At 47.7% G+C, this 10433-nt stretch overlaps 1 protein-coding gene across 1 annotated transcript; it reads left to right on the top strand.

The window, feature by feature from the left end:
* Positions 1–5473: 5473 nt before the first annotated feature.
* Positions 5474–9946, top strand: LOC109775411 (L-type lectin-domain containing receptor kinase IV.2). Its single transcript, XM_020334158.4, has 2 exons — positions 5474–6917; positions 8972–9946. The coding sequence occupies exons 1-2, from the start codon at positions 5519–5521 to the stop codon at positions 9865–9867; spliced, it is 2295 nt and encodes a 764-aa protein (XP_020189747.1). The 5' UTR covers positions 5474–5518; the 3' UTR covers positions 9868–9946.
* The last annotated feature ends 487 nt before the right edge of the window (positions 9947–10433 follow it).

Genomic DNA, 10433 nt, shown 5'->3' with positions numbered 1-10433 from the left:
AGCCCTGAGCCTCTGGACACCGTTGTTCAATCTAGCCTTCGGTGCGTAAGTCTCAAGAAATCTTCGCCTTTCTTTTGGATACAACCCTTGTCTACAAGCCGAGCCTTGTACTTTTCAATAATAGCATTGGACCTAAGATTTTTTTTTGAACACACATTTAGGACATGTACAATGGTGCTATCTTAGAAGTGCCACGTATGATAAATGATGAGGTGGAGGACAAAGAACTCATAAGAAAAGACTTGTCTTCTCTTATTTAAGAGAAGACAAGAGATGATCTCTTAGCACAATATGTCCCACCACGTTTTTTGAAATAGCTAGTTATTGAAGATAAGGGTAAGAGATGACCCATTGTAGACATGTTTTTTTGTCATCTCTAAATTACATGCAACACTTAAGATAAGACTATCTTATCAATCATTGTACATGCCCTTATATCCTACAGGTTTACATCCATAAAGACGATGAGTAATCTCCCATGTCCTATTAGTCATGATGAAATCCATCTCACTACATATAGCTTCCTTTTAGTAGTCAACATCAGGAGATGCATAAACTTCTAAAATGAAAGCGAGAGTATTATCTATGAGGTACACAATAAAATCTCCACCAAAATACTTTACGGTCATTTGTTCGTTGCTCTTTCTTGGAGCTTCATTGTCATTATCCTCAATGATCTCATCAATGGAACAGAGGGTTCATAAGGTGTGGATGATCTCTGACTAGATGAGTTAGACATATCTCTCGTAGAAAACATATTCTCAAAGAAAGTCGCATCATTCGACTCTATAATCGTACCAACATTCGTGTCACATATCTCAGATTTCACCATGTACAAGCTGGATATGTGAACCAATTCTCCGTTATGTGCACATCTATTCAAGTTGAACCTACATATATGCGCCATTTCTTTTTTCTTTTTGGTTTAGCTCTGTTCGACGCCGCAAAAAGAAGTGACTAACCCAAATTAGAAATCCGGTGTCACAATTTGTAACGGAGCCGGCAAAGTGGCCTTGATTTGATGGATCAATGGCTGATGGCTAATGTTTAGGAGGGTTGTACCGAAACAAAAGTGGTAGCGTGCTAGGGGTAACTTAGGCTACCAAATAGCGTTAGCGTCCATTTTTTTTTAAGAAAAAAAAGATAGCGTTAGCGCCCCGCGTCAGACCCAAGAATTTCTGTCCAAAACGAAAATCAGAGCGCGGGCCGGCCGAGGACTGCTCCTCTCGAGCCAACCCTATCCCCACCTCTCGAGGCAGAACGCTGGCGGCGGCCGGCCAACGAGCAACCATGGCACTGGCCTCGACCTGCGACTCCGGCGACTGACCTCCCTGGCCACTTCCTTCCGGCCACGGCGGCATCCACCAGGCGAGGCAGCTCCCGGCCAGTTCGTTGCGGCTGCTCCCTCCTAGCAACTTCCTCCGGGCCGCCAGTCCACACTGCCGCCGGCGACGAAGGCATCCACCAGGCGACCAGGACCTAGCACATCCCGTCGGGAGGCAAGCTCCTCTACCCTCTGTTCATCTCTTCTTGTGAATGCTCTCTAGATCCATATAGGAATAAATGTTTGCTTGTATTGCTCAAATGATATTGCTACAGAACAATGGTGAACGCCCCTGATTCTTATGATTCGCAAGAATAAAAATGCTCTAGAACAATGGTGACTTCCTTAGTTCCATCTCTTGTGAATGCTACAGAACAACTAGTTCTTCTGTACAACAACTAGGATAACTCTGCCGGTACAACCGTAACAGTTCTGATTATCACCTTGGCGCTTTTTTTTTGAAATGAAAAAACACCAACCATTGTGTGAGGCCTTAAATTAATCAGCACATGATCCTGAATCCGGTTTGCAATCAGGTCTGAATCGTTAGGCATGAGAAATCACACCTCTTTTGCAATTGGCTGATGCTAGTCCTATTTAGAAGCAGGCCCACTGATTATACAAATTCAGTTTACTTAATCTGCCTAAACAATAAATAAATTCAGTATATGTTAAATTGTTGCCTGATTGTATGTTTGTTTCCATTTTTGTATTGATTTATGTTGAAACGCTAAATGGGGCTTAGCACGCTATAGCTGCGTTTCATAGCTTTTGGCCGAGCCACCGCTAAGAGGCGTAGGGTGCTATTTAAAACTTTTGTTTTTACAGATATTTTACTAGGAACATTGCTGTTACAGTCTTATTATATGGTTGTTGTTTGTAGTTTTCATCTGCTGTTCACACATGCACGAGCATGGAAATTAATATCATAGAATAAGAAACAATCATGTAGTAGCATCCTTGCTCCGGTACTAAAAATCTGGAACAGCCAATACATACAGAAGAAATGAAAGAAGAAGAAAAAAATGTACTGGAAATTGCCTTTGGAACTTGGCTTCCATGGAGGCCTCTAAATTCAATTTTCAAAGTTCAACAAAATTCATATTTTTACATTTAAAAAAATTCTAAAAAAATACAGATAAACATGAAGGCATAACACACATGTGTGTAAATTTTCAGGGCAAAATACATTGAAATGAGGGCTATGCAAAAAAGACAAATCTGAGGCTTTTTAACACATGATATTGTTCATCCTCCCAATCCATGAATTTGTCTTTTTTTTGTACAGGTCGCATTTCAACGTATTTCATCATGAAATTTTACACACATACAAATAAGATTCTTGTTTACTTGCACAAATTTATTCATATTTTTTTGAAACCAAAAAGTTTGAATTTTGAAAAATAAAATTGAAAAAAGGGCCTCCGTGGAGACCGAGAGCCAAACGTCCATTCTAAAAAATTGTACTCCCTTTATATCATAATATAAGACAGCCTTTTGACATTATGACAGTGTAAAAAAACATTTTATATTATGTTACAGAGGTAGTAGGAGAAAGCACCCTCAGACTACAAGTCGCACTTGTAAATAAAAATTATTTGCTCCGGCCGGGTTCCGCTTCATGCAAAAGCACCAAATGCTGATGAGTCAGAACAAGGGCCGGCAACACTTCTCACTTACAATATCTACTTTCTTTTATTCGTTCATGTAAAAGCATCTATAATCGGATTTGGCAAATCCGATCCCTCAAAAGCCTGTGGACGTGCCCAGGCGTGTCCATGGACAGTGACCGGTCAGTCCTCAATTTTCTCCTCTCACAATTGGACATCTCAATTAGCAATATATCAAATTTATACAAAGTCATGCAACTACGTAAACGATGCAACCCACATCATGTGGCTCAGGACATGCCATCGGACTACCAAAATTTGCCATGTTCTCCCTACATACTAGCTATGGAGAAGATCATCCAAGGCCGTCCATCTCGCGGAATTAGCGGTCGAAAGCAGTATGGATCAAGCCGGATCTGCTCTTCGCCGGAGCTGTCTGACCCATCGCTCTACTCCTTCTCCTCCTTGGGGGGCAGTCTGGCCATGGCACAGATAGCCCGTTTCTGCTCTAGGGCGATGGCGCGCGTGTTCCTTCGCTGCCGCTTTAAGATGCTGGCGTGGATGGCTTCCTCCTCTGGGCAGCGCACGCCGCCACCTCCGCCATGTTAGTAGCAAGGCGGGCCTCGACCACCCTCATCCTCTCCTTCCCACAGTGGGCACACTCGTCCCGGTAGCACTCACACTCCGACGGACCGGTGATGGGAAAAGGAGATTGGAAGGCTCCCGAGAGGACCGCGATGATCCAGCCCCGGAGGATCCGAGCGCCCAATGTGCCGACACTATGGACTCGCGCCGGAAAAATCTCGCCATTTGTTGGCCGCAGTCCTCCCGTAAGCGGCGGAGTGCAATGCGGATATATGGCTATTGCCTCCAACCTGCACGGAACAACACCCCTAGTCGACGGGTTTGGACTGGTCGTGGTCAGATCCGTTGCCCGCCATGACGAGTGAATAGCAAAAAACTACCACATTACGGGTCATCCTTCCAAAAAACTACCGCTTTTTTAATCTTTTCAAAAAGTTACCACAAAATTGTTCTGTTGTTACAAAAAACTATCATGTCGCACTGATGACTACTTTGATTAACTTTAAACGTTATTATGACAACTCGGGTCCACTCGTCTGGTTGACCGTTTGATTTGACCGTTAGTTTGATAATTGACAGGTGGGGCCTAAGTATTTTTTTAGCAAACAGGTCCCTGAAACAAAATATAAAAGCAATCGGGTCCCTGTTTTTTTAAAAGCAGTCCCGTCCTCCCGGGGAGCTCGTCGCCGGAGCCGGCCAGCACCATGCCGGCGAGCTCGTCAGGGCCGTCGAACTCTGGCCCTGGCCGGCGGGAAGCAACAGCCGCGGCGGGCTGGAACCGCCCGAGCTCCCTGGCTGCTCCCCGCCCGAGCTCCCTGGCTGCTCCCCACCCGTGCTCGAGCTCGCGGCCAGCGGCGGGGCGGCTGCTCATGGCCAGCGGTGGGCGGACCTAAGCAGGCGGCGGCGCGTCCATGGCGTGGTGGTGGTCGGCCCTGGCGGCGGAGGTCGTGGCTGCGCCGACCGTGGTGGTGGCCGGCCCGGAGGCGCTCCCCATGGCGTGGTGGTGGCCGGACCAGGCGGCAGCGGCGGCCGTGGCTCCGCCGGTCGTGGTGGTGCCCGGCCCGGAGGCGCTCCCCATGGCGTGGTGGTGGCCGGACCAGGCGGCAGCGGCGGCCGTGGCTCCGCCGGCTGTGGCGCTCGGGATTTTGAGAGATAAGGGAGAGAGAGGGGGGAGAAGAGAGATAAGGGAGAGAGAGCACTTACATGTGGGACCCAGCTGTAAGTTAACGGTCAAACAAACAGTCAACAAACGGTCTGTTTAGTAGCGGGCCCGACCTGTCATAAACGGGATTAATTCCAAGTCAGATGGACATTTGGGTTTTTTGGAACAGCAGAACAATTTTGTGGTAGCTTTTTGAAAAAATTAAAAAAGCGGTAGTTTTTTCGAACGATGACCCATAGTGGTAGTTTTTTGCTATTCACTCCGTCATGACCGGGAAGGCCGGAGATCGCCGAACGGGAGCTGGGGGGGGGGGGGGGGGAGTGCAGTGGAGTGGCTAGGGTTTGGTTCGGGGAACGGATGAGGATGAATATATGTGGGGTCCGGTGGACCAGCATGGGCCGGATACAACGCGTGGACGTGCCTGGACACATCCGGGTCCCCCATATCCGCCCTATATTTGGGCTTGATATGAGGGGTGCCGATCAGGCCAGTATGAGGCGTCTGTCTGGGTCGGCTTTTTTTACCATGTAGTGACGGTGCTGTTCGCCCAGGTGTATGAGAGGGTTTGAGGTCTCCGGCTGTAGATGCTCTACGAAGATAAATAGAATCAGTCCTGTATTGACTTGTTGACGCGTTTTCTTGACCACTAACATGACACACGTACGTGTCATCTTATCGCTGGTCTCAACGGTCCACATACGTTCCCACGCCGTGCTACTACAGTTCAAGCTCCTGGACTCAATTCACTCCCATCATGCATATAGATAGACCAGACCAGAAGAGAAGAAAGACAGGAGAAGAGGAGTTTAGAAGAGGAAAACGGGGAAGTGAGCGACGATGATGGTCCTTCCTCCCCGGCGACGGCAGGAGCTGAATCTTGCAGTAAGTCTGCCGTTGCCAGGTCTGTTGCGCTGCATCCTTGTATTGGTCATAGCCGTGCGCCCTTCTACCGCATCAATTTTTTCGGACTGTGGGCCCTCCCCTTCCTCCCCTGTGAAGGACGGCGACGTCTGCATCTTCCAGCTTGAGCTGCCCATTATTGGAGTTCTGCAGAGCTCCTGGGACGCAGGCGTCATAGACGGCGCCCTCCACCTCACCACCGACGACGTCTACCAGCCGCCCGTTTATTACCCGCCCGACCCCAAGAGGCGGGCCGGATGTGCCATCCTCCTGGAGGAAGTCATTCTGTGGCAGCCGGTCCGTAAACCATCCGACATCAACTTTAAGTGGCAATGGCCATGGAGGTACGACGAGCCAAAGCTTGAGGCGTCCTTCAACGCCACATTCACCATGAGCGCCAACACATCACGCCGCGGCGACGGCGGCCTTATGTTCGGGATACTGCCTTCCCCTCTGGATGGCTTCCACAGAGCCACCTACGCATCCTTGGCCAGGTCCCGGACCACATTCCCCGACGGCCGCCGCGTCGCCATCGAGGTCAGTCAAGCAGAGTACTACTATTCTCAAGGTACTACCAGCATGTACGTTTCCATCGAGCCGGAGCCGAACACGACGTCCATGGCGATCTACACCGTCTGGATCGATTACAACGCCACCGCTCACAACCTATCGGTGTATGTGGTCGAGGGCGGCAAGCCCAAACCTGGGGAACCCACGCTTCACATGCCGCTCAACGTCACCGACGTCGTTAGGTCGCCCCAAGGCGCTTCGGGTTACTTCGGTTTATTCGCCTCAAAGAGCAGATTCTTGCCCACTTGTCAGGCGGTGGTCTATAGCTGGAACATCACCATGGAGAAGCTCCCGCCGGAACCCATGCTCCCGGAACCCGTGCCTGAACCCATGCCCCGTGAACCGAACCATGGTCGTGAGCTGCAAAGAGAATTCTTCGCCATACTGCTGACGGTGGTGCTTCCTATAGCCGTTATCACGGCCGTCGTTTTCATGGCGGCCTGCTACTTCTCGTCGAGGTACAGGGCTCTCAGGACGAGGCTCAAGCTCTCAGAGGTGCTGAGACAGCTCCCCGGGGTGCCCAGGGAGTTCAAGCACGCCACCATCCGGAAGGCGACCCACAACTTCCATGAGATGATGAAGTTGGGGAGAGGCGGCTTCGGCGCCGTGTACAAGGGAACGCTCCGGTCAGGGAAGCGCGGCGAGGGGCGCGTCGACGTGGCTGTGAAGAAGTTCACACGGAAAGACGACCGTGGCTACGAGGACTTCCTCGCCGAGGTCGACATCATCCACCGCCTCCGCCACAAGAACATTGTCCCTCTTCTTGGTATGTCATTACTTGGTCCATGCATGTTCTTATTAGACACCACCAATGTTGACTCTGACTAGTATGTGTTTGGAAGTTTGAACCGTCTTTACAAACTTAGGCCTCCTCCTCCTCCTCCTCCTTTGCTTCATAAGATAGAAATATGGTCGAATAGAAATGCTATAGCAGGTGAGATGACATGTATCTCAAATCATAAAAATATGTATAAGAAAAGAGAAGTCATTTAGTTCATTCTGTATATGATAAGGGTTTCCCATTTAGTCCAAGCTTCTTTTCAAATATGAAGGATAGGAATCATTCATGTATAGTACTCCCTCCTCCATATTAATAGTGGCTGATTTAATATAGTTTTATACTAAATCAGCAATAGTTAATATGCATCGGAAAGTTTTTTTTCAAGAGTATGCTAAAGACGTACCATATCTTTATAGAAGGGAGCAAATAGATTACAAGAGTCCAATGTTCGATGCAAACATCAAATACGGATACACCCACACCACACAAAGAAAACAAAGTCTAACTCCTCACAAAACGATCTAATCCTCCAACACCTACACCCGCACGCTCCAATCTTTTATTTCATCAAGAATTTGCACGGTAAGACCAACAGGCGACTTGAACTGCTCTGGCTGCATCGAAGAGAGTAATAAGATATTATTCCTGTAAACTAAAGGTTTCGAAAGAAAAAAATTCTTACAGAAATCCTAGCTTATAGAATTCCTACAAAATTCATGTAAACCAAATAAGGCCTTAACAATCTCTATTCCTTGGTTGATGATGGTAGCAGACGGAAGCCCAACTGCCCAAGATCACTCCATATATGAATTTTTTTTATTCCCCATTTTTTAATTTGGTGGCAAACTGCTAGTCTTAGAACCTTTTTGGTTGTAAGATGACTATGTACGTGAACATAGATTTCAGCAAAAAAGAGTAATGTGCCTTTTGACGGCAAACTTGGCGTCCATCTATTTTTGGTTGCAGATTTAGATTCCATTTGAACTTCAATCGCGAGTAGGTTTAAATCTATTTAATTTGATTGGTACATAGAAGTTACTTCCTCCTTTCTAAATATATGATGTTTTACAGTTTGGCACTGGCTCTAGCAAACTTTGCTGAGCATTACATTTGATGCATATATACACAGAAATTGTGAAACGATGCCATGAAAATATCATTCACTTCCAATTAATAATTTATTAATTGATCTTATAAATCAAAACAATTTATTTTGGTTAAGAGCCAATGTCAAAAAGTATTACTATGTGTAGTTTTGGCCATCATCTACTTTGAAACTTCATACAACTTCTGTATATTTTACTAATATTATATTTGTACAACCATACTATACGCGCCTTAATGCACTAATGTAGTGATCTAAACGCTCTTATATTAGTTTACAGAGAGAGTAAAAATTAGTGGTCCAGATTAGCAACCTGAATATTTGAGAAGGTTAAAAACGTCAAGTAAAATGGAACAAAGATAGTATAATCTTATTTAATTTGAACTGTGGTATATATGATGAAAATAGCATAACCAGATTTCTTGTCCATGATATTTTTATGTTATACTAATACTTTTGAGTAAATGACGGTCTTACCCCTAAAGATAAGTGTTGTGGCACTAGTTACTCTATTTACCAAAATTGTCATATTTTATCCCTTAACTTCGTATATTAGTGACACTGCTTGCTCCACTTTTTTTTGTCACAAAACCCCCAACTTCACATCTGTGACCATACTTGTAGTATTTATTTAAGTAGTCAGCTATAAATCTGACGTTATATTTTTCTATCATGGATCGAACATTTTTTATGAGAATTTATATTTATCGAGGATGGCAAGTTTAGTTGGCAAGCATGACAAATCCCTTTCGGTTCACTGTTTTCCCAGAAAATTGCCATGCTTACAAACTAAATATGCCATCCTCGCACCAACATAAATTGCCATTAAAAACGTTTGATTTGTCATGCTTAAAAATTGACTTAGATTTCAGCTAGCATTACCTTTTTTTTATCTTGTATATAGGAGTACTATATATGACGTAACAATTTTCAGGTTGGTCTTACGAGAATGGAGAGCTGCTACTGATCTACGAGTACATGCCCAATGGCAGCGTAGACAAGCACCTGTTCCACGAAAAGCAACAGCACCGTGGCCACCAACAGCCAGTTCTGCCCTGGGAGAGACGCTACGACATTGTGAAGGACGTCGCCGCCGGTCTGCACTACGTCCACCACGAGTACGAGCGCACGGTGCTCCACCGCGACATCAAGGCAAGCAACATCATGCTCGACTCGGCCTTCCGCGGCCGCCTCGGCGACTTCGGCCTCGCGCGGGTCGTCGCCTTCGACAAGAACTCCTTCACCGACATCGGCGTCGCGGGCACCTGGGGCTTCATCGCGCCGGAGTACCCCGTCAGCCACAAGGCCACCCGGCAGACCGACGTCTACGCGTTCGGGGTGCTGGTCCTCGAGGTCGTCACCGGCAGGAGGTCGCTCGGCAAAGCGGACGACGAGTTCCCAATGCTGGTCGACTGGGTCTGGTGGCTCCATCAAGAGGGGAGGCTGCTCGAAGCCGTTGACGCCGAGCTCCGCGGGTCGGGGATGGAGTTCGCCGCCGACGACGCCGCCCGGCTGCTGCTCCTCGGTCTGTCCTGCAGCAACCCGAACCCATCGGACCGGCCGACCCTGGCCAACGTGCTGCAGGTTGTCGCCAAGACGGCACCGCTGCCGGACGTGCCGCTGGTGAAGCCCGCGTTTGTGTGGCCGCCGGAGGGGGCGTTACTGGACGACGACGTGGATGATGGGTTTGCGGGGACGAGCCGTGATGATTCTCGTTACTGGGAGGAGGAGGAGACCATGCCGAGCTTCATGTCGTCGGAGATCACCAAGCGCAGGGCTCGGAATGTAGATCAGCACAAAGACGCGGGGGAGATAGAGAGTTATGTGTAATCCAATCTGTAGACGATAGGCATCTATTGTTATGTGTAATCCATTGTTACTGGTTTTCTATTTCGGAAACAAACTAATTTCTTTTTTCTTTTTTCTTTTTTTTTGAGATCCATGGCAAACCGAATTACACCATGGTTGGGACGACCTCGTTCGTCAAAACATCTCTACAATCAGCCGGGACATCAGCTATGAGCAGGAAATCTCCAGTTCTTCGCGCACTAGAAGCCAGCTCATGGGCCAACTTGTTCAGCCCCCTGTTAACAATACTGAACTCCATACTTGCGAAGCTTGATGCAATGGTCTTCGCGTCGGCTATAGATGCGAAGCAGGCTGATCTACATGTCTCTTCCACCTGTAGGGCTCGCCCGATTCCCGCACAATCAGTTTCTAGGATCAAAGTACCCTGATGGTATTTGGCAAATTCAGTTAATCCCATCACCACCGCTGCTGCTTCAGCTTCTTCTACTGAGCTGCACTGGCCCAAACGCCGGCCTACTGATAGGAAGACATGGCCTCTATGATCTCTAGCTACCGCCCCCCCCCCCCCCCCCCCCACGTGTCCCCTG

Source organism: Aegilops tauschii, chromosome 2 (assembly GCF_002575655.3).
Source record: "Aegilops tauschii subsp. strangulata cultivar AL8/78 chromosome 2, Aet v6.0, whole genome shotgun sequence".
Classification (NCBI taxonomy): Eukaryota; Viridiplantae; Streptophyta; class Magnoliopsida; order Poales; family Poaceae; genus Aegilops; species Aegilops tauschii.
This window is presented reverse-complemented; position numbering and strand designations above follow the sequence as displayed.